The sequence below is a fragment of the Oikopleura dioica genome, chromosome XSR, assembly GCF_907165135.1.
Source record: "Oikopleura dioica chromosome XSR, OKI2018_I68_1.0, whole genome shotgun sequence".
Classification (NCBI taxonomy): domain Eukaryota; kingdom Metazoa; phylum Chordata; class Appendicularia; order Copelata; family Oikopleuridae; genus Oikopleura; species Oikopleura dioica.
The window spans coordinates 4,686,659-4,708,019 of NC_137294.1; the positions used below are offsets into that span (position 1 = coordinate 4,686,659).

Sequence of the window (21,361 nt, forward strand, 5' to 3'; positions counted from 1 at the left end):
TTATTATTATTAAGTTTATTCATTATTATTAAAACAAAATCAAAGTTATAATAATTGAAGGAAGAAGAAGTTTCTTAGGTCAGTTATTGAGAGAGGTGAATTGTGAAAAATGTTTCTAGACGGGGGGTTGTTGTTGTTCTTCGCGGAGGACCCACTCCCACGTGGCGCAAGATGCGCGCCAAAAAGAGCAAAAAGATTGGGACGAGAAAAACACGCGCAAATGCCCCAATCTATTTCGCCCTCCGTCGTGAAATCTCTCGCCCACGGTAGTATTTCCTGAATTTAACAAACAAAAGTCAACGAGCCAAGTCGTCAAGATCAACACTGCGCGGTGATTGTTGACAACGTGGCACATGAGCCATGTGACATGGCGAATCGATTTTTCCTTGAGGGTCATGTTCGACAATTGTGGCAGTGCACTAGGGCAGGTTTCGACAATGAGTGACAGGAGATATTCGGATACGAAGTCATCAAGGAGGAATCTGTTTGCAATAAATATATAGTTAAAGACGTAAATGGCGTGTGCGGTAATAGCGGGTACAGGGATAAATGGACTTGACGACGTCAAGTTGACGTTCACTAAGTAATCGGGTGCTTGTTATTTCAATTTTGAATGAAGCCGACAGTAGGTTCAGTCGCGTTAGGCAGTAAGGTGGAATGTGAAGATTGAACTCATTTGAAAATTCTATACTTTGTTTAAAATATTTTATGCTGACGAATGGCGACGTGACTAGCGATTATATAAGACCCTTGTGCTTTCTCTTGGAGAGACGGAGAACAACCCGTGGATCAGTTCGGTGGAGAGGTTAACGAGTGGGAACAAAAAACAGCCAGGTCTCGCTAAGATCTATAAATTATCTGATCTATTCGGTCATCCAAAGCGAAGGACGGAGCAATAAACAAAACGATAATTAATCCAGACCAGCTCAAAAAAGGGTGAAATGTTTTGTTGCTCGTGCAATAATTCCCTTTTCTCTTGTGTAGTTTTACGCTGGAAAACATAATCGATTCTTAGCCCAAGAATCGTTAGGTTTTGAAAGCTAAAACAAATCAAAACGCTCATTCAGTTTTCAGATCTTCTTTTACTTGAGCAGTAAATGGAGCAGTAAAGGAAGGATACAAAGAGGGGTGAGCAGCGATACTCATTATGTTTCAATAAATATAGGGCTACGCGCTATATAATAAAATGGAGAGCAGTCTCAACCGAGACGGATACAATGGTGATGGTGACATAATAAGAAAGTCTGACGTGAAGGAGATTTCGACGGACCTAATAATGGAGCAGCGAAACAAAACGAAGAGAAAGTAAAAATCCAACATTTTCTATCAGGGTCAGCATTATAGTTTCGAACGAAGGTACGCTTCGAGGTACTGGGATCGCGACAGGTACCCCGTGAGCTCGATAAATTCTTCGGTTGGCATTTTGAGCTTTTCCTCGACCTCGACCGGGTAGTTGTCCGTCGTGAAAGGAAGCTGAAAATAGATGTTGGAAGGCATAATTTGAAAGTCAGTAGCACCTTGAACTTATTTTGAGTTTGACGGGTGGGCTGGGGTTTGGGAGTGCTGGGCGCTCGCGTCGCCACCGGTTTCACCGATTTAGAAATAGCGGGCATTGTTCTTCGTCGGGTAGCACGGCCCTCAGTCTTCGGCTTTTCGGGTTTAATTTCCGTCTCCACTGTCTCCTCCTCGTTCTCTTCTTTGATCTCGTCGCTATTCTCCTCATCCAGTTCAGGAAGAAGAGGCTTTGGAGATTCAACTAATCCCGCCTCGAGCTTGATGACAGTGTTCGGGCTAATGTATTCCTTCTTTATTTGAGAAAGGTCAACCTCTTTCTTCAAGGCTGCAATCGCAGGGCTCTTCGAACGCGTAGAACGGGTCTCACTTTTCGGAGGTACTGGTGTCGGCAACTTTTCATCGGCGTCTTTTGAACTTTCTTCGGGATTGGACTTTTGAGCGCGGCTGGCTCGGAGGGAAACTCGAGTGGCTCGGCTCGGAGTGGCTTTCTCAGGCGGCTCCTGTTTTACCACGACTTGGGCAGCCAAAGACAGACGGTCCTCCTTGGCGGTTTCCTCAGTCTGAGGCTGGCGACTTAGACGACGCTTGGGTCGAGTGTTAATCGAGGGTGCTGAAGCTGACTTCGTCGCTGCTCGTGGTGGGGCAGGCTCGACTCCGTCGCTCTCAGAATCAGAGCTTATAACTTCCTTGCTCTTTTTGCTTCGCTTGCTGAAAAAATACTGTTATTCGAAGTCGTGCGCGAGAGAAAGAAATTAAAGATGATTGAAAAAAGAAATTAAAGCTTTACGAACCTCGTTGACTCGGTTTGAGTGTCAAGATCCTTTTGCGGGTACTGCTTTTGCCCAGCCTTGACCTCGGACTCGTCCAGCTTCACATGCGAGAGGAACTTGAATGATTCCGGCACGAAATCCTCAATCTTGGGGGACGTCGTCTTCGGGGCTTCTCGTCGTGATGGCCGTCCCTTCGGTGTCTCTTGTCGTTTTGGGGTCGGTTTGTCTTCGACAGGTTGCGAAACACGACTGCGAGAGCGTTGTGGTCGAGAGGGCGTTTCTGAAGCACGATCTGGTGTCTTGTCCTTTCGGAAGCGTTTCGAACGCTCTTCAGATTGAGATGGTTTTGCGGGCTCCTGTTTGCGCTTCTTGAGCACACGGGACTTCACAGCGTTGCGGTCCTCGGGACCAGAAGAGTCATCAGAGTCTTTGGGAGGGATAATAGCTCTGGATCGACGTGTTCTTGCTGTCGGGGTGTTCTCCTTATTAGGATCAGCTTTGGAAAGTTTCGGCGTAACTCGCTTCTCATTCTTTTTGTCTTCTGGCACGACAATCTCTTCTGCAATGGCTACTCGTGGATATGAAAAAATGATCAGAGGAATTATTTTCAATAAAATAATGCTTCTATTTTAGATATAGTAAAGAGGACGCATTTTCAAATCCGTTCCCATGAGGGCATCATCGTCGAGGTCACTTGCTTGAGGTGTGACTTGCGCTGCCATTGCTGATCTCAACAGATCTGGACTTTGAATTTCCGTGCCAGAAATGTAGTAGGACTTGTACGACTTTCCTTGTTGAATTCCCTCTTTGAGACTCGCGACGGTAGCATCGAGCATGCGAATCTTTAGCACTCCCACTCCCTTGACAAAGTCGGCCACATCGTCATTGTTTTCGAAGGGACCGTAGAACTGTCTGTAGATGTAGTTGATCATCTTCTGAAGATGGGATGTGCCGAGCTTCGGGATGTGGACTTCATTGCTCATACATGACTCGCTCGCGACGTAGTCGGAAACAACTGCCAGAATGATCTTGTGAGCTTTCAATTGACCATCGGAGCACACCAATGTCAAGTCTAGAATTTTGAGTTTAGGAAAGGAACTTTCCGACAAGTGGAGCTTACCGCAGGAAGGATCGTCATACATCTGTTTGTTAAGAAGCATACTCATGATACAGTTCTTCGCAGACTTGGTTTGCTTGTCCAAATACTCGTATATCATTGCTCGCGACTCAAAGTCCTGAATTTCGACGTTCGCGTCATATCGAATTATTTAAATTTTACCCGGCTTAAAGTGATGTCTTCGCTGTCCCCTGCTAGATACTGTGTTTCGGCGTCTTTTGTGCTTCTCGTGGCTTGAACTCCAGCGGCAACTTTGAAGGCTCGTTGGGAGAACTGGTGTCCAAAGTGAGCTTGTTTGGGCTTGCGGAGCTTTTTCTGGGTCGAGGCGTCTTTCTTTCCGACGGGCTCGGTAAGGACAGCCATGTCGCGTGTGTACTGCGAGGTCTGAATAGCGCGCGTCGTGGTGATCACTCCAGTCGACGAAGTTTGTTGAGCACCGGCACCGGGGCGTTCGAGGATCGACGTTCGTCTGTTCGGCAATCCGTTAAGAATCTCGTTCAAGCCGCGGGACTTGTGAGCTGACAAGCTGGTGAATTGGGAGACGGGCGAAGAGATGCCAGAAGAAGGATGAGAGACGCGACCTGCGCTCGGTGCCTTTTTAAGTTTATTAGAAGAAGTTTTTTTCTTCTTCTCTTTAATCTTAGTAGGCGGAGGAGTGCTGATCACTAAGGCATTGTCGTCCGAGTCTGAAGCTTGCTTTTAGATTGACATTCGACAGTAAGAAAACAGTAATCTTAGGAGTGAATTGCGACTGACCTGAATCCTCTCGGGACTGGGCTCGCGAGGCCCGCTCGATCATCGACAATCGCTCATCAAGGGCAGTGGTTGATTTTGGTGCGTCTTCGGAAACAGTCGAAGGCGGTCGCGAACGCAAGTTGTTGGGCGAGGAGACCGACGATGGCGTTCGCGTCCTCGTCTGATCGGCGTTGTTGTTGGGCAGCAGGCCGGCACCAGATGCGCCGCCGTTCAACATTTCCTCGGCCTTTCTGGCGTCCTCGTCCGCGATCTGGCGATGGCGCGATCGTGAAGACCTGGTCTCGCTTTCTGTCTCACTAGAATTCGCGTTACCACTGGCGTCGCGAAGAGGAAATGGGGCTACCTGTGTGAAAATTCATCGCTGCTTTGCGAGTGTGGTGTGCGCGACGATCGTTCCGACTTGACTACACGAACCGGCCACTTTTTATCGATGTTTTTCACCTAAACTCTCGAGAAATGACCTCGGGAGTAGCTTAACCCACCGTACTGTCCAGCTCGTACAGAATTCTTGGTGGGAAAACGTCGTCCCACGTAGTCCTCAACTCGTAGAGCTTCTTGCGGTCCGGATCGGGTGAGCTACCACAAATCATATTTTTCTGATCGTTGAGTTTGTCTTATTACCTATGCCTGAACGTCTCCGCGAAGAGCTTCACCAAGTTGGTCGAGAAGTGGTGCACGTACTCGTCGGGGAAGTCCTTGATGATGTGGTCGATGAGGTAGAGCACGGGGATACGGTACTTGGGCGCCTCGCGCAGCCGCTGCTCGATCAAGTCCACGATCTATAAAAAAAACGGTGGAATGGCGCCCTAGAATAGCATCGCTCCAACCTGATCCGCATGTGCTCGATATTCGCCAGCCAAGATCGCCAAGGTCGTCAAGTGAGGTCGAGAATTGACACGCAGCTCGTTGAGCATGCCACCGAAGCCGCGGATGATCTAAAATACGAATAATTACTACTTCCAAGCGATGATATCGAAGAAAGAGCTTATCTATGCTTCGTTGGATGCGAAAGGTACATCTCGCAATCCTTTCGCAATTTTTTTTAGTAACTACGCGCTTATTTAAGAATCATCTGTTCCTTGAATTTACATTATCAATGAAGGCTTGATCCGGGTTCGCTTCGATGACCTTCTCTTCCAGGGTGGGTCCATTTTCATTCGGCATTTTTCCCACGATTCATAAAAACGTTTATTTCACTTGTCTGAACCCGTTCGATTTGGGTCAGAGTCGGAAATTTCTGAATTCAAAGAGTTTACAGATTATTCCTTCTTTTTTCGTCAAAGAACAAAGGTTCAGCAAAGTTTTTAAAAAGGCAACAGACCGGAAATTTAGTCTACTTCTGTTATTAGGACTAGGACTGTTCGAATGCCCTTAGGGAACGAGAGAAGGAATGACTCCAAAAGTGGCTTGATGATTCATAGATTTCGAAAAATGACGTCACTTTTTCCTACCGGTTTAGAGTGCTTTAAAAAGTTAATTCTTTTTAGCCAGAAATAAAAATTCCAAAGACTAAATCCACCGAATAAAAGGCATTTTTCATTTATCTTTTCTCTTTATCATCCCCGTCAATCACGTGACCCTTTTGTAGGTTAACTGGGTTCATAAAAAGAAGGATGAAACTGTAGAATAGGGCGCTTTGCAATATTTCTCTCCGCCCACGCCTTTTTCTCTCAAGTTTTTTAAATTCATTTTTTTTGCGATTTCAGTTTTCTCTGATTCGGATTGGTTCGTTCGTGTTTGTTTAGAGAGGGTCGAGTTCAGTTATTGTTTGATTGAAATTCGATTATTATTTTTTTTTTTTTGTTGACTTTAGAATTTTTTTTTTGGGGTGGAGTATAATTTTTAGCGTTGGGTTGGGGCTATTGGGGCGAATCGAGAGAATCTTCGAGCAGGCCAGAGCGTTTTTCTTGGCAGTGACGAGCGAATGGCTTTGGCTGGTGGGAGCGCGCCGCCTACGCGCGCTGAATTGGAGCCCGGAGCCAATCAGCGCGCGCCTACGCTCACATTCATTGATTTCGAGTGCGCGCGGCGGCCAATGAGCGACCAAACTCCACTAGATCGCGCTCGAGACGGGGATGGGACACGTAGCCTTCTATTCGCGCAATTTTTCTCGCGAATTTTTGTCACCTCACGTCTCGTCCAGTATTTATTAAATGAATAATTAATAAAATAATCATTACTCTTGCTGAAAACGACAATTGTTAATTGCATGCAATAGGTATTAGAGTTCTCTATATTGGAGTTTATCTTTTTCTTTTCAAAACTCATTTTCCTGCAAAATTTCTTCGTGCTTCGATGCGAAATGCTAACAATAACGAAATGAGAATAGTCCTCAATTCTGACTGATCGATCTGCAACTGTATTCAGCAGCAGGGCTCGGCAATCTATGTGGAAAAGAAAGAAATCGTCAGGAAAAGCGACACAGAAGTCGACTTTTTAAGCGATAGAAGTGGATTTTCGTTTTTGTTTTATTTTTGGAGGAACGTCAAAACCTAGACTGTAACTTCTGGTAATGGTAAGCTGACACAGAAAGATGAAAGAAAATGAACTTGAAATACGGATAAAGAGAATAAGAGTTTTTAAGTTTTTTTTTCTAGGTCAGAATTACTGTTTTCCAATTACTGTTCGTTAAACTGTAAATACTTAATTAGTAAAAGATAAATTGCACTTTGTTTGAAGAGAAAGAAGGGCAGCTTCGCTTCATTAAAAAAGGAAATTCTAAACGGAGAAGGTTTTCGGAAGTTTTCGGCTCTTGAAAGTTGAAATGTCGCGGTTTAATTAAGTCTACAGTTCGTCTTTGACGCCAGCCGGCCAGTTCTCTTTGGGCACATACTTGGGCATCAGCTCCTTGACGCGCGAGACGAACTCGTCCTTTTCCAGGCAGTTTTTGCACACTTCGCCCCAAGTCGTCAGAATCTTCTTCAACTCTTTCACCTGATCAAATCGTCAAACACCGATCATTGGGCAAGTCTGGTTACCTTGATCTTTTGCCAGTTGATGGCGCTGTAATCGTATGGCTTCGGGTATTTGAGATCGCAGATTTGAGCGTCCTTCTTTTTCAGCGTCGCGCAGATTTTTTGAACCGGCTTTTTGAACGACATTGGATCCACGATTGACTGAAATTAACATGACTACGATTGTCTACAGACGTTTATAAGTTGGGGAACCGCTTTATTCAAGCACTTTAAGGCCCTGACTCAGGTTTTGGAGACAGGTTACTTCGCCCAGAGAAGCTGCTCCTCGATAAAAAAAATAATGCGCTAAAAGGCAGCACTCTTCTAAAAAGTATTAACCTTGTGCATGGTGGTTGCAGCGTCTGGCGTGAGTCCCGTGTAATAGCAGAATCTGTTGTCCTGCTCTTTGGCTTCCTTGCACATGGCTCGGAGCTTCTTCTCGATTTCGCCCTTGTCACTGATGTTCTCGTCGGTGAGCACCTTCTCGACCTTGCCGAGGAAAGTCTCGCAGACTTCGCACTCGCCAGAAGCCGCCGCCAAAGTCGCCAGGCCGAAGAAGAACAATTTCATTTTCTGAAAAAGGAAAGAAGTGAAATCAACGAAGAGTAACGTAAAATAATAGAGTTTCTTGTTTCAATCAATTGCTATCAAAAAAATAATACATGTAGATTGTTCTATAGAAAGTGAAGACTGGGCCCGGCGATCTGTGTAGAAAACCTGAGTCAGGGTCTTTCGACAAATAACCAATTTGATTTTTTTATTAGATTTCTTTACTGACCCTGACTCAGGTCTTATACACTGGTTGAGGAGCCCAGATTGAAGGGATTTCAGTGGTCAAGAAAAAATAACATGAAAAAATGGAAATGTATACGATTCTGCGTTTTAGCACTTTTTGTCACAGGTGGATGCGTCTTCTTTGATTCTTGAGTGACAAACTAGGCAGTGACTTCTTTTAACTTGTCGCTGGCGGCAACCCATTCTTTGGTCGACTTGTCCGCGGCTTCATCTTCAACAAGTTGTCGGAGAGCGATGATGGCTACATTTTTTGTTTAGAATCTACCTTTTTGAAGTTATAAAGTTACCGTTTTGCAGCGCGTTTTCAGTGTCTTTCAAAGCAGCTTTGGTCTCGTCGATTTGCTGGGGAATCATTTTGGCGCGGTACGCTTCTTCTTCGTCTTTGAAGTTCTGGTTTTGAAGCTTCTTTTCAAAAGCTGCCAGTTCTTTTTGATAGTATTGCTGGAATGATAAAATTAAACTAATTTCAAAGAGAATTTCAACATAAATTTGAAGCGGTTTTTTAATCATCGGAATCTTTAGAAGAATTTAGAATCTTGCGTTAAAAAAAAGCCGCACCACGGCTCTTCATTTGATATTTTTCAGGGCCTGACTCAGATTAAATTAATCGTATTTGTACGTATCGTTGATTACTCGGAGCCGCAAGCGGCTTCTGGATTAATAATCTCGATCATTATAATAATAAAATTACCTTTTCTTTGAAAGTTCTGTTGACAACGCCAGTTTGGATTCTCAGTTTTTTCGCGTCAGCCATCTTCGTTGTTTTTTTTTTTTGTTTTAGCGTTTTTCGAGTCGAAATGGGCTCTTTTAAAAAAGAATGAATCAACGCAGTAAATTTTTCTTTTGGAACACGTCGAGCGGGGGCGACCAATCAGCGCGCGTCTTCGCTCGCGAAAAGCAAATTGCGACTCGATGCGAACGCTGACTTAGCATGACGTGGCCGACTCAGTGGAGAATTCTAGAGAATGTGTCTCATCTTGAGAAATTATAAATCGCTCGATGTTTTGCGTAATCTTTGATCATCTTTCATCATTTACGTGTTAGAATCATTATAAGATAGAAATTTAGTTAAAAAAATTTTATATCGACAAATAGCTGTTTGAATGTCGAGAAGCCGCTTGGACTCGGCAACCTGTGTAGAAAACCTGAGTCAGGGTACTGACTAAATTCTTCTTTCTAAAAAAACTTTAGATGGTTTCGTTTAGATTGATTTTGAAAGAATGATGAAACGAAAAGTCCAGTGCCCGAAATTGATCAAGACGGTCGTCGTAAAGAAAGCACGGAAAATGACGGAAGCGGAAATTAAATCGGCTCAAGAACAAGCACAGAAAGAAGACAGACAACGGAAAGTGATGGACGGAATCGCGCAACACCCCGAAAGGCACATTCTAGCGCCGCTTATTTTTAACCGAATGCCGGCAAATGGCTTTGTAGACGCGTTGAATGTTCTTGCGCCGCGGGATGGCCAGCCAAATTACGACGATCTTTTACCTTTCTACGACTGTCGAAAAATTCTCGCGAAATTCGGAGAAGAAGATCCAACGCTGAAATCAATAAGAGCACGGTGCAAAGTACTCGAGGCTTTATTTTTCCTTTATCTTAGCAAGATAAAGAGTATCTTTCATCCTGTCCAAGAAAATCGTACGAGCAGCGCAATCGGGATTGCCCACTTTCTGGCTTGGCAATCGCCATTTCCTGGATAAAACAATAAGCAAAAAACAACGAAAACTGCCAAATTTACGTCGCATTTTGCCTCTTTCGCTTTTGCGGTATTTTTGCTCACTTACCGCATTCCTGACAAATTGAAACCGAACGACAGTATCTCTTTTACTTTTACTGTTAAAATAAAATTGAGAACTTCAAAATCTTGCCGAAATTTTTAAAAATCTCAATTTCAGCAATTTCAGAAATGCTATCTCGCGCCTTCTGCTTCACTCGGAATCGGGCGTTCTCGGTGCTCAAAGGAAACCGGGACAGATTTGGCGGCGTCAATGTTTATTCCTACGAGAATACAAGTTCCATGGACGATTTCCCCGAGACGCTGCAGAACTCGCTGGAGGAATGGAAACAGACGGGCGTCAGGGGAGCCTGGTTCCATGTTTCGGGAGCGCAGACTACTTGGGTAAGTGTGCTTCGTTTTGAGTTGTCTAATTTGTTAAGATTTCGCATCTGATTTCGGCCGGGTTCGAGTTCCATCACGCAAAGAACGACACTGCCGTATTGACCCGTTGGCTGCCCGAAGACGAGAGTTCTGGAATCCCCGAGTACCCGCACACCTACCTCGGCGTCGGGACGATCACCATCAACGCGAAAAACGAAATCCTTGTAATCAAGGAGAAAGTGCGCTTTTACAACAATTGGAAATTCCCCGGAGGATACGTCGACCGCGGAGAGAACATTCTTGACGCAGCCGTTCGAGAGGTTAAAGAAGAGACTGGGGTGCAGACTGAAGCCCTCGGCTTGGTTGGATTTCGGCACGTTCTTCCACAGAAAGACATTCCCTTTCCTCCCTTCAAGTGTGCAGGTAGTCACATTTTCATAATCACTTTTCGGAATTTAAAGATAAATTAAATAATTTTATTTTGCGAAGCCACTTCGCGGCTATTTATTGAAGATCCTTCAGACCCTGACTGAATCAGGCTGACACAGGTTTTCTACCCAGGCTCTCGAGTCACGATGTCCATATCTAGCAAGATTAAAAATAGATGGAAAAATTTTGGACAATTGACAAGTTTAAATTTAGACATTTACGCGATTTGCGCCCTGCGCCCCACGGGGGACGAAACGATTGTTCGCCAAGAGCGCGAAGTTTCCGAGGCCGAGTGGCTCCCCGTCGACGAGTTTCTGGAAAAAGGCTCTTTGCATAATACGCACTTCTTGAATGCGTATTTGAAAGCGAAGGATCAAAATGTTATAATCTCGCCGCACGACTTTTCGATGAAATATGGAAATGCAGATAGACACATGCTTATGTACTTTAATGATATTCTTGATTCGAGTTCCGATTGAATCTGATTGAACTCTTTTTTCTCCTTCCAGTTCGAATAAAAATACCTCTTTCAACCAAAGTCTCAACGGGACTAGGCAACCTGAGATTGTTTTTATTTTATTGAGTTTCTGGGTCAGGAGGTCTGTAAAGAAGTGAGTGGGATAAAGTTAGGTATAATTATCAATTCGTTCATTCACAATGATATCGATAAAATGTGACGCTTTTGAATCTAATGGTCAGTGAAAAATTATCAAGCGGCAGTGGAGTAAGTGACTTATTCGAGTTCGGCGAGTTTTCTTTCGAACTCTTGGATTTTTTCGTCGCAGTTGGTCAAATTTCGCGAAGGCTCCCAAGTAGCTGACTTGCGTGGCCAGTACTTCCAGATGACTTTGTATTGGAAGCCTCGTCCCCAGCGACGCTTGTCGATGATTTCATCCACTTCCCATTCGGTCATATCGACCGGCGGTTTGACAGGTTCCTCGTCGGATTGCTCGTCTTCTTCTGTGTAGTCGAACTCGGGCGAGATCTTTGCCGATCGCTTCCTTTTCGGCGAGCTGCGATTCGAGGAATTAGAGGAAGAGTACTCAAACTCCTTGGTAGTGTCTTCAGAAATCTTCTTCTGTTCTACGACCGGTTGATTTTCGGGAAAGTCTTGAAGCTCTTCTTCGTCGGACGGGTACTCCCGGAGAGATGCCTCGTATCGGACTACTTCTCCAAGGTTTTGAATCTCATCCAGCGCCCAGTAACGAGTCTTGTTACCTTGCTCCATCTAAAATAAAAATGTTAGGGCGATATTTTGACACCATTAAAAATATCAAACCCTTAGATCTACTAAGACACTCTCGAAATTGAGGAAAGCTAGGCTTGGCAACCTATGTAGAAAACCAGAGCCAGGGTTCTGAAAGAGCTATAATGAAAAGCGGCATGTTGAAAAACCTTATCTGTATGATAATCGATTACGTGAATCATCTTTATAGATTTTTCTTGCGAGCTAACCTTGTAGTGGACCATGTTGTTGATGATCTTCCTGTCTGAAATCGTTGTCATGAAGTCGGTTCTTTTCAGATTTCCCCGTTTCACTACTTTGTTCATTTTTCTTTCACTCAGTTATTCTCTCCCTTTAATTTATTCTTTTGGGATACCGGCAAGACAATCCCATGCAGCAATTAAAAAAAAAAACTGATAAGATGAGAAACTAACTTTCCTGGAGATATTGTTGCTTGGTTCAACCATTTTGACTCCTTGAGGATTCTCTATTTTTAGATTCAGATTTTTTTTTTTTTTGAGTTTCTTTCTTTCTTTGGAATTTAACAACACTCATGTCCCTCGGGGCGCCCTGGCGCGTTTTCGCACGATCGACCACGAACCCAGAGGAGCAAATTCTATTTGCTTCTCTTCGTTCAAACCATTTTTCAGAACCGTGAAGCTCCCATGATTATTGCTCTAGATTTCAGGGTTGCACAAACAGCCCATTTGAATGGACGCGAAAATATCGAACAAACTGACACAGTTTTTTAATGAAAAATCAGCAATCTGAATTGGCATAACCTGATTTCGCATTTTTGTCTTGAATTTAGTTGTTTATTTTACACGATAGCAGATTAAGGTTAGACTTTGTTTCCGTCGGAAGACTCGATCTCGCCGTCATTCGGAAAGCAACTGTTCATTGTCGAGTTTCGTTTCTTAAAAAAGCCTTCAATAAAATGAGGGGTGGTGTAATAAAACAGATTTCATCTTTGAATTGCACCTCTTATCTGATACCATTTCTTTATTACCTTTGTCCGTGGATAGTTCCGCTCTCGCAGGCTCTTTCGGAACCGCCTGTAGCTTCGCTTGAAACTCACGTCTTTCATGAGCATCAGTCGAGAGGGGTCTGAAAAGTAAAAAAAGAAAATGAAGTAAAATCAATACCAACCAGCTGGCGTCGCGAATGAAAGGACTTCGTGAAACATGCAGAATGAGAAATAAAGGATCGCCGCCCAGCCGAATATGACCAACGCTGTCAAGGTCTTTCCTGGGTTTAATAAATAACGTGCACACTGTTTTCAATTGAAAGAGCAGAAAAATGTTCAACCCGTGTCCAGTCGGACCAATTTGGCTGATCCAAATATTCTTCGTCGATTTCCGAAGTGTCCATAGTTTCCTTCAAATCAAAAAATTAAATTTTCACGGTATTTTATTAAAGTCGTGTGAAAATGCCGTTTGCGGCTTCGCTTAAAGCCGCGCTAAATGCGGCTACTTATAGTCACAAGCGGCTTCTCAAATTTTGTAAAGAAGTCAAAGAAAAAAAATGATATTGGTACTAAGGATTTGAGCGTAAGAAGAGAAAGCTCTTAATCCCACCTCCATGATTTCATGCAGCAAGTCAGACATTTTCTTCATCTTCAGTCTCAGCTGAATTTTGTTCAACATCGTATTGTTATGTTTCGTATAATTGAAAAGTTTTGTTATTTCGTCTCTACCTCAGTTTCTCTGTTTGGTGTGTTTTTTTGGCTTTGGAATTAAATTGCTGGCCCCTATTGAGCTGTAAATAGGTCACTTCTGTTTGAGCCTCAAAGAAATGGAATCAATAAAGACATCAGACAACGAGCGAAGGAAGAAATTCATTTATTCAGAAATTCGATAATCTCATCAAATGATAATAATAAATGGGATGGATACAAGCACCATTTGATCGAGCCCGCGATTACTGGCCACGAGAATAATAAATTGATGTCCCAGCTACTATAGTTGAATTATGATTTCATGCAAAAAAAAGAAAGAATAACACAGAGCTAGAAACTTCGATTTGGAATTTGGAGCTCATATTTTTTTTAATTTCCTGAAAGGGAATTTATTTTTCAATGGTTAGATATGAAAAGGATATATTTTTTGATTACAGTTGATTAAATAAATAGCTTGAGACGAGTATTCGACGAGTTATTTCTCCGATTTCCATATGTGAATGCCGTACACGCCTTGGTAGTACATCATGAGAACTGTGCCTTGAAACAGTTTTGAATATTTTTCCCAGATTAAAATATCTAAACGAATTGAAGTATTCGTGATGTTTGAAAACTGGTTCCTTTGACGGCTTGAAATTCACTGTGGAAAGCTTTTCCAATGACAATATTCCAGCCAACGCCGAACTTCTTATTTAATACTTCAAATGTTTCTAGAACAGTTGTCAGCATTTGTTATTATTCGAAATGTACCTTTAGCCGCGAGTCCGAACGGATGCTTCTCCAAAAGTCCGACAACGAGTTCTTGAATTTCTGTGCTCATTTCTTCATTCATGTCTGATTCTGGCAATACCAATGGAAATCTTAATTTCAAATTTACCGGTATTCCATAGTGTGGTCTATTTGCTCCTATTACTTCTTAAAATTTAACGCTTCCACAACGGATATAAGAAAGAACAACCAATATTGTTAGTAAACTTACTGATGTGCTTTGGCATGTTCAACGTCAATATCTCGCCGCTCGTTTTCTTCTTCTTTGTTCATTTTCCAATTTTGGGCGCGTATAAACTGATTGCGAGACTGAGAAGGAAACGATTCCTGCCTTGATAATAAAGAGATTCTAGAAATGTTGCTCACGTGATAGCAGGGAGATGAAGTCTTTCGTCATGAATCGCCTTTTATTTTGTTGGAAATATTTACAGAAAGGGAATAAATCAGAGCTTTTCGCTCTTCTTTGATGACGGCACGAAAGAAGGAGCTGTTTTGGCTTTGCGGCGCAATCTTCGAATCTGAAAATAAAAATGAGAAATAAAAGCATAATGCTCCGAACTCCATCCGCCAGAGGGCGCGCGGAAAAAGAGGTGGAAGAACGGAAAAGAGGTTGAAGAGCGCTCTTAAGTAGGGAGCCGGAGGAGAGTGCGCTGAGGAGCGCCAAGGGAGAACCTCCGGAGAGTACACACCGGGTGAGCAAGCACGGAAGGGAGCGCGAAGCCACCTAGTCCCAGCGTAAAGTGCGTCAATCTCTGTTCAAACACCGCTATCATTTCTGATCGCGTAGTACCCCCTGAATGAGCTAAATTTCGCTAAACTGATTTTTCACGCTCGTTTTTTTTGAAATTTTGAAAAATTTTTTTGAAATTTTGCGTTGAATCTAAATAAAGGGTCAAAAACATTAAATTTTGATGATAGAGTTTATTTTCAAGTTAAATGCCTGAAGATTGACGTGTTTTTCAACACATCGTTTTCCCCGGGCATTGAACTCCCCATTTCTGAGTGCAAGGCGATTATCTTCCTTCTACTCATAAATGACTTTGCAGGTCTTAGCAACAGTATTTTTGCCCAGACCTGAAAGCTCTCCGATAGTGTGATGGTAGCTCTTGATGGCAGCCATTGGAGTTCGCTACCTTTATCCGCATCCGGAAGTGCTGGTTCTTTCCGTGTTATTTCTTCCCGTACTTCAAAAGAGGCATAACTCTCAGGGTTCGCTTCTGGGCCGATGTGAAAAATATGAGGAACTTCTTTTGATCCCGCATCTTCAGGAATAAGGTCAACTTTTTTCTTTTAATTCCGTAAAACCCATATTCTGCTCGAAAAGAGCTTTCTTCTGATATATATACCCATGTATGTCCAAAGGTATGTCCAAAGAAACAACTCATCACTCTAACTTGCCTCTAGAATTGATAATAAAGTTGATACTAGCATGGGTAGAACAAAAATATCCCCTCCGCCCCTGCTGTGCTAACTCCCAGGTGTAACGCTCGATTAGCGTATTTGGGGCTTATCGCCAACTCATCAGTTCTCCCTGGACTCGCAATGTTCGGAGGATTCAGAGTCCTCCGCGCACCTTGCGCCCTCATGCGAGAAGAGTTCGGAGCATTGTGCTCGACATCCAAAAATGATTCTAGTCTGAAAAGATGTTTTGTACCTGTTGCAGTTCGTTTTTGTCCGCCAGCATTGGTGTGTACGAAACACTGCTAAAAAGCAGATGTGCATTTGGATCACTCTGCATCTCCTCCCAGTATCGCTTGTAGCCGTCCTTTAACAAGTAGATCTCGGGCCAGTCGAGTTCGGGATAGGCGTTCTTCTTGCGATCCATCGCGCGGAAGATGTTGTACATTCGCGGCCCGCGCTCTGAGCTAAACTCGCAGTGAAACACCATGATCCGGCGCCTCTTCTCGTCGAACTTCGTCAGTTTCTCATCGAAAAATTGCGCCAGCTGACTTTCTGCCTGTCCATTGTCGCTTTGCCCCTACAAAGACATTCGGTTTAACATGTTCCGTTAGAGAAGTTCAGCTCACCTGTGACGTAATATTATGCGCGTTTTTTATGTGGCCTCCGTTGAACTCGTATGGATATCGCGCGTCGATAATCTCGATTCTCTCCACATTCGGGTGACCGTTTACGAGCAAATCTCTCAACACTATCGGCTCTATATATTTGAAGCTGCCACGCGGACCCGTTACAATGTCCAACAGACACTAGGAGGTTTTATTATCAAAGGAGAAAGGTGCCAAGTTCTTACCTTGGCTTTGAAATTTCCAATGAGATTTCCTTCTTCGTCTGTTGCGAAATTCAAAAAGTCCTTTGACGTGTCGATAACCGGCGCGTGGAAGCCCTGCCGGTGCTTTTTCTTCAGTGGTTCTCTTGGGGACGAGACAGACTGACTGTAGCCAGTTGTGGACATTCGTTTTCTTTTCGTGTGCATTTGGCCATTTGCTAACCCGTCGAAGTTGTGATTTTCCTGGTCGTCCTCTAAATTGATGATTAATTTGGCAAATGATAGTTAGAAGGTAACCTTTATTGTCGAAAACATCTGAATCGCCCTCGCTTTCTTCTAGTGCCTGTATACTTTCCTTCAGACGAAAAGGTGTGCTTGATATCGATGTCTTGAACATTTGGCTTGCGATGAGCGGCGAACAGGGAATCGAGTCGCATCGCTGGACAAATCTAAAAAAGCTTGACTGTTTTCTTCGTTGATTTCAACTTACGAGTTAGATCGCAAAAAGGAGGGTGAGCCAGGTTCAGATTCCATCGTCAAGTTAAACGAATCATCCGATTTCAAAAAGGATTCTTTTCTGGCATCTCTTACTGGCGAGTCGGAAACGCGTTCCCTGAATCCGACCGACCTCAGTCTCATTCTCTTTATGTCGGCGCTTATGCCTCTCGTCGGCGTGCTTATATCTGTAGCGTTGAGTTTATTCATTTGCAATAATTTTGAAAATTTGGCGGTTTTGGAATTTCACTCGATGTGAGTGCGAAATGGTTCGGCATGCAGGGCAATACACCAATTTCAAGCTGTCAGGGGCGCCAAAAAGATCGCAGTACGATAGTCAGAGAAAAATGAATTTTTCGGTTTCTACTTTATCGATGAAAATAATCAACCACCTGCAGAGCCTCTGAGGCTGACAGCTCTTTTGTGAAATTTTTACTCAGTTTTAACGGAGAAAATAATAATTTTTTTTTTGAATAATCATGATCATGGTTAGTCCCGATCAAAAAGCATCGACTTCACTTATGGGTTTGCTCAGATTTTCTCAAGGAATGAATCCTATTTTTCATCGATGATATTTATATAAACCGATTTGTCGTAATTTTTCAACTCGTTTGTATAAAAGAATCCAGCTTCCTAAAAAGGTTACATAAAGTTTGACGGAAGAAAACCAATGAAGAAATTTAAAAATTTCTTTTTGAAACTTCAGCGAAAGCGGGAGATAAAAAAGTCAGTACCTTTTGAATTCGAAGAGGAGGCAACTCACAGTGAGAAGGCTTTTCCGAATACTACACAGACATCATCAGTTTTTGGTTTGATTTTAGATAGCAGTTTTAATGATATAACGCGGTCAAAAAGAGTTAAACCTTTGAAAGTCGATGACTTGATCGCAAAAGTCGAAGAGCTCAAGTTGAAGTCGAAACAATGCGAAGATAAGATAGAAATTGGACTGGATGTTCATGAAGCAATTCGGCAATACGGCAAAGTGAATTGGAGATTCCTTGAACTTCTGGAAGAAAACTCCCATGACAGCTACATTTTTGATAATTTACTTGAAGAAGAGAGTAAACTTATGATTTCAAAGCTTCGCCGTAGAGATACGGAGTTAAAACGCCAATATGAGCGCTGCGAAGAGAGAATTCTAGCTCAAGGAGACGAGAAAGATACTGTTGACGAGGAAATCAAGAATATCAAAAAGAAGGTCTATAAAGGAAGCGTTTCAATTGAGCATTTGAACGATTTGATACCATAATAGTTGAAACTGCGAAAAGTGCTTGCCGACAAAGAGGACGATGAAGATGCAAACACATGCTCTATCTGCTGGGAGCAGTACGATCAGGAAAATCATCGACGTTCCTGCCTCACTGTTTGCGGTCATCAATTCGGAAGCTCCTGCATAAAGGTCGTTGAAAACAAAACGATAAATGGACAGAATAATAATACAGTTATTTCAACCATAAAAGACACAATTCGAGTACAATTCGAGATGCCCAGCATGCAATAAAACTGCGAAGAAGACTCATATTTTACCATTGTTTTAAATATAAGTCTTAATAAATCTGCGTCTACTGATTTCAGGCTCAAACAAATTCGTGCATTTATTCACATGTGTAAGGATACAGAGCTCATCACAATCATTTCTGCTCATTTTCATGTAGTCTTGCATTAGAGATCGCATGCGTCCAAATCGCCACCTTCCATGTAGTAGCCATCCATTAGCTCGCCATAAAGACAAGCAGAGGTAAACGCGTCATCCGCTTCGAGTGTCCAGCCGACCGAATATTTCAGAAGGCAGAGCTCGGCGACTTCATTGTAACTGTAGCAGTGGCACTCCCAAGTATGTCGGCAGCGCTCGATAGCCTCGTCCATCGATTGGCATTTAAAAGAGCAGATTCCAGCGGCCACTTGTAAAATTATCTAAAACTTTCTCGTCAGAAGGAATTTCAAAAAACGCAAGACAATATCAGAATTAACTCTTACCGAAATGATTTTCATATTCTTCTGATTTCGCTTTTTCAAATTCTCAGAGTTTGATATTTTTCTCTCTTCTGTGATCTTTTTTGAGCGGACACTATCTGCTTTGTTAGTGAGAACTGATGGGCGTAAAAATGCATCGTGATATTTATTTTCTGGTTATAAGATTAAATTTATTCAAGGTCAGCTGTTTATGATCTCAAAGATCTTTGAGAATATCTCGCGAAGTGTGTTTGGCTTTGTTAACGTTTTGTTACAGACAAAATGGTGAGCAACGGCGCAAACCTATACACGGTCAAGTTCGACTTTGATCTGCTTGTCATCGACAAAGGAAACGATCTTCGCTTTCGCGCGAACTGACTTTGGACGGTCTTTCTCCTGGAACCGCTTCTGAAATATGCACGTTTAAGAGAGCGCCTTTACAAAGCGGTACTTTCCTTAGGGAAGTTCCCAATTTTCAACAATTATTCAACATTGAACCAAAAAATTATGACCCTCTTCACAATCTGACTCACCTTAATCACATAAACGACAAAACGTAGCAGCAGCCCAGTTATCTGAAGAAAAAATAAAAGTCAACGAGTATTACTCAACATCGATGTAAAATTATAACTACGTAAACAATTGCAACGCACCCATAGCCCTATAAATGCTAGCACCGATATGGCAGTCCATGCTTCTACTGTTAGATTTTTCCACGTTAGGGTTGTCAGTGTAACTGCATTTGACGTGGTCGTTGACAAGATCGTCGAAGTGATACGAGCCGTCGACTTTTCCAGCGCTCTGCTGGTTTCATCTTCTGCTAGGCTTGTAGCAATAGAATTTGTCTCTGAGAGTGGAAAAGTAGAAACTGACGAATTCTGCGTTGGGTTCATCTAACTAGTCTCGCAACTGGCTGGAACATGTATTGAGTGGAGCGAAACTGAAGTGAGGAAGAGTACTGACAGAAAACTAAATTATAGATACTGCGGAGACACAAGAATGTAGCCACCGACACATGCTTCAGCGTGATCGCGCTTATCAATCATTTACCCCAGATCTACAACTCTTATCCCAACACGAAACAGTTCCATAGAACATAAAAATTATTAAACTCGTATTTGATGATCATCATTAGTAATAAAAATTGATCAAAATAATCCGGGTAATATAAATATAAAATAAAACAATTTGATGAGCAGTAAGGATTCCTTCGAAATCGATCGGACAAGAAATTGAGACAAGCTAAATGAGTAAGAGATCCTTTGGGAGCTTTGATCTTGAAACTTGGCATCTGTAACTTCACACCCACTTCAAAAAGTACCAAATAGAGAAATTAGGCGAAAATGAGCTGGAAGGTATGGAAGCTCAACGATGAAACAATCATCTTTAGATTAAGCAATCTAGCAAGTGCTGCCGACGCCGTTTGCGATCGCGATAGCCGCAGGAACGTGGTACAATGACTCGAAACGCAATGGCGCGCTCAACCAGCTGAACAGCAGAAGGGAGATCGTCAACAACCAACTCATGCGAATGTACGCGCCTCTTTACGGAAATCGACTGATTCACTCTTCCAACTTGAAAGCGCTCGAGAAGAAGGTCGGCAAGTGCGTCAATCAACATCTTGTTGATATTTGCGACAAAAAGGTTATTTCATTGTACTTTTAGCCTTGCTTAATCTTTTTAAAAGGACAAGGACGCGTTGGAGAACTGGCGCGGTTTTTACCGACGGTCACTTTCTGCTCTGGACAAAGATGCTGAGATCGTTGTTCTTTTTGGCGGGGATTGCTTTTACGACGAAGAGACTAGACTCATAACAGAGGTAAATTCTTCTTCATAAAAACCTATAATGTTCTTATTGGGTCGTCCATGTTCAAACTCCCAGGTGATTAAAGACACTAAAATAAATTGCTTTCGTTTAGAAATTTATCGAACAAGTGGCTCGTTTCAGTCTGGGTTCAATTAGCTGACCTCCTCGAATTTCGACAAGTGATACTTGTTACTTGGTCCGTTGACAGATTTTGAACCGAGTGATAGTTTCAATGAGGAAGTTTGGCGCGAGAATGGAAAGTGGGACAACAAGCAAGAGTTTCAAAATTAACAATTTACATAAATATGTTACTACGAATCTTTTGTGGAACTAACGATAGGAAAACTACGATTCAACAGACTTTCAACCTGAAGTGAATAATATCAAATACGATATCCACAAAGGTTGGTCAATCTACTCTTTGGACAGCAAAGAACACTATTTCAAGAGTTCACCGATCTGATCACTGCTACTTTTCACAAGCTAGTCCAAGAGCGAAATGACCTCGATGATCAAATGAAGGGTTCAAAATAAATCGTACTTTTGCGTCCAGTGACCAGTACTCAACCCTTTAAAAGTGCTTCATTTAATTCGCGCCACTTGAAAGCGAGCAGTCTTTTGGGAATATTTAATGTCTAATGCACTTGTTCAATTTCTGTTCAATGTTCTGGCGAACGAGGAGAAATGCACTGTAGTTTTGCCGTATAGAATAACTGTTTTACTGCTAACGAAACTGAAATAAATAGATCGTCTTTCAAATCAGTTCTCAAA

At 42.7% G+C, this 21,361-nt stretch overlaps 7 protein-coding genes and 1 long non-coding RNA gene across 8 annotated transcripts; 2 read left to right on the forward strand and 6 right to left on the reverse strand.

Annotated features, from left to right (window-relative positions):
• Nucleotides 1-2,848: 2,848 nt before the first annotated feature.
• Nucleotides 2,849-6,034, reverse strand: LOC145707163 (uncharacterized). The gene is made up of 9 exons (XM_081784653.1): nucleotides 5,248-6,034; nucleotides 4,986-5,093; nucleotides 4,780-4,937; nucleotides 4,641-4,734; nucleotides 4,502-4,599; nucleotides 4,159-4,454; nucleotides 3,565-4,088; nucleotides 3,406-3,520; nucleotides 2,849-3,357 (listed from the first exon to the last, which is right to left on the reverse strand). The coding sequence occupies exons 1-9, from the start codon at nucleotides 5,320-5,322 to the stop codon at nucleotides 2,915-2,917; spliced, it is 1,911 nt and encodes a 636-aa protein (XP_081640779.1). The 5' UTR covers nucleotides 5,323-6,034; the 3' UTR covers nucleotides 2,849-2,914.
• A 574-nt stretch (nucleotides 6,035-6,608) lies between these two features.
• On the reverse strand, nucleotides 6,609-7,711 carry LOC145710654 (mesencephalic astrocyte-derived neurotrophic factor-like). Its single transcript, XM_081788450.1, has 3 exons — nucleotides 7,452-7,711; nucleotides 7,137-7,274; nucleotides 6,609-7,092 (listed from the first exon to the last, which is right to left on the reverse strand). The coding sequence occupies exons 1-3, from the start codon at nucleotides 7,680-7,682 to the stop codon at nucleotides 6,943-6,945; spliced, it is 519 nt and encodes a 172-aa protein (XP_081644576.1). The 5' UTR covers nucleotides 7,683-7,711; the 3' UTR covers nucleotides 6,609-6,942.
• A 7-nt stretch (nucleotides 7,712-7,718) lies between these two features.
• Nucleotides 7,719-8,766, reverse strand: LOC145710655 (tubulin-specific chaperone A-like). The gene is made up of 3 exons (XM_081788451.1): nucleotides 8,599-8,766; nucleotides 8,195-8,348; nucleotides 7,719-8,148 (listed from the first exon to the last, which is right to left on the reverse strand). The coding sequence occupies exons 1-3, from the start codon at nucleotides 8,659-8,661 to the stop codon at nucleotides 8,048-8,050; spliced, it is 318 nt and encodes a 105-aa protein (XP_081644577.1). The 5' UTR covers nucleotides 8,662-8,766; the 3' UTR covers nucleotides 7,719-8,047.
• Nucleotides 8,767-9,808: 1,042 nt separating this feature from the next.
• LOC145708476 (uncharacterized) lies at nucleotides 9,809-10,985 on the forward strand. The gene is made up of 3 exons (XM_081786146.1): nucleotides 9,809-10,029; nucleotides 10,068-10,431; nucleotides 10,651-10,985. Exons 1-3 carry the CDS (start codon nucleotides 9,817-9,819, stop codon nucleotides 10,914-10,916), a joined length of 843 nt encoding a protein of 280 aa, XP_081642272.1. The 5' UTR covers nucleotides 9,809-9,816; the 3' UTR covers nucleotides 10,917-10,985.
• An 11-nt stretch (nucleotides 10,986-10,996) lies between these two features.
• Nucleotides 10,997-12,222, reverse strand: LOC145708478 (uncharacterized). Its single transcript, XM_081786147.1, has 3 exons — nucleotides 12,101-12,222; nucleotides 11,893-11,992; nucleotides 10,997-11,665 (listed from the first exon to the last, which is right to left on the reverse strand). Exons 1-3 carry the CDS (start codon nucleotides 12,127-12,129, stop codon nucleotides 11,171-11,173), a joined length of 624 nt encoding a protein of 207 aa, XP_081642273.1. The 5' UTR covers nucleotides 12,130-12,222; the 3' UTR covers nucleotides 10,997-11,170.
• Nucleotides 12,223-14,098: 1,876 nt separating this feature from the next.
• LOC145710653 (M-phase inducer phosphatase 1-like) lies at nucleotides 14,099-17,100 on the reverse strand. The gene is made up of 7 exons (XM_081788449.1): nucleotides 16,826-17,100; nucleotides 16,633-16,784; nucleotides 16,360-16,589; nucleotides 16,136-16,315; nucleotides 15,763-16,086; nucleotides 14,320-14,626; nucleotides 14,099-14,200 (listed from the first exon to the last, which is right to left on the reverse strand). The coding sequence occupies exons 1-6, from the start codon at nucleotides 17,038-17,040 to the stop codon at nucleotides 14,552-14,554; spliced, it is 1,176 nt and encodes a 391-aa protein (XP_081644575.1). The 5' UTR covers nucleotides 17,041-17,100; the 3' UTR covers nucleotides 14,099-14,200; nucleotides 14,320-14,551.
• A 1,311-nt stretch (nucleotides 17,101-18,411) lies between these two features.
• On the reverse strand, nucleotides 18,412-18,981 carry LOC145709580 (uncharacterized). The gene is made up of 2 exons (XR_014134906.1): nucleotides 18,808-18,981; nucleotides 18,412-18,744 (listed from the first exon to the last, which is right to left on the reverse strand). It is a non-coding gene; the product is annotated as an uncharacterized LOC145709580 (long non-coding RNA).
• Nucleotides 18,982-19,989: 1,008 nt separating this feature from the next.
• Nucleotides 19,990-21,328, forward strand: LOC145710333 (uncharacterized). The gene is made up of 5 exons (XM_081788073.1): nucleotides 19,990-20,138; nucleotides 20,188-20,427; nucleotides 20,471-20,602; nucleotides 20,703-20,994; nucleotides 21,039-21,328. The coding sequence occupies exons 1-4, from the start codon at nucleotides 20,127-20,129 to the stop codon at nucleotides 20,748-20,750; spliced, it is 432 nt and encodes a 143-aa protein (XP_081644199.1). The 5' UTR covers nucleotides 19,990-20,126; the 3' UTR covers nucleotides 20,751-20,994; nucleotides 21,039-21,328.
• Nucleotides 21,329-21,361: the final 33 nt, after the last annotated feature.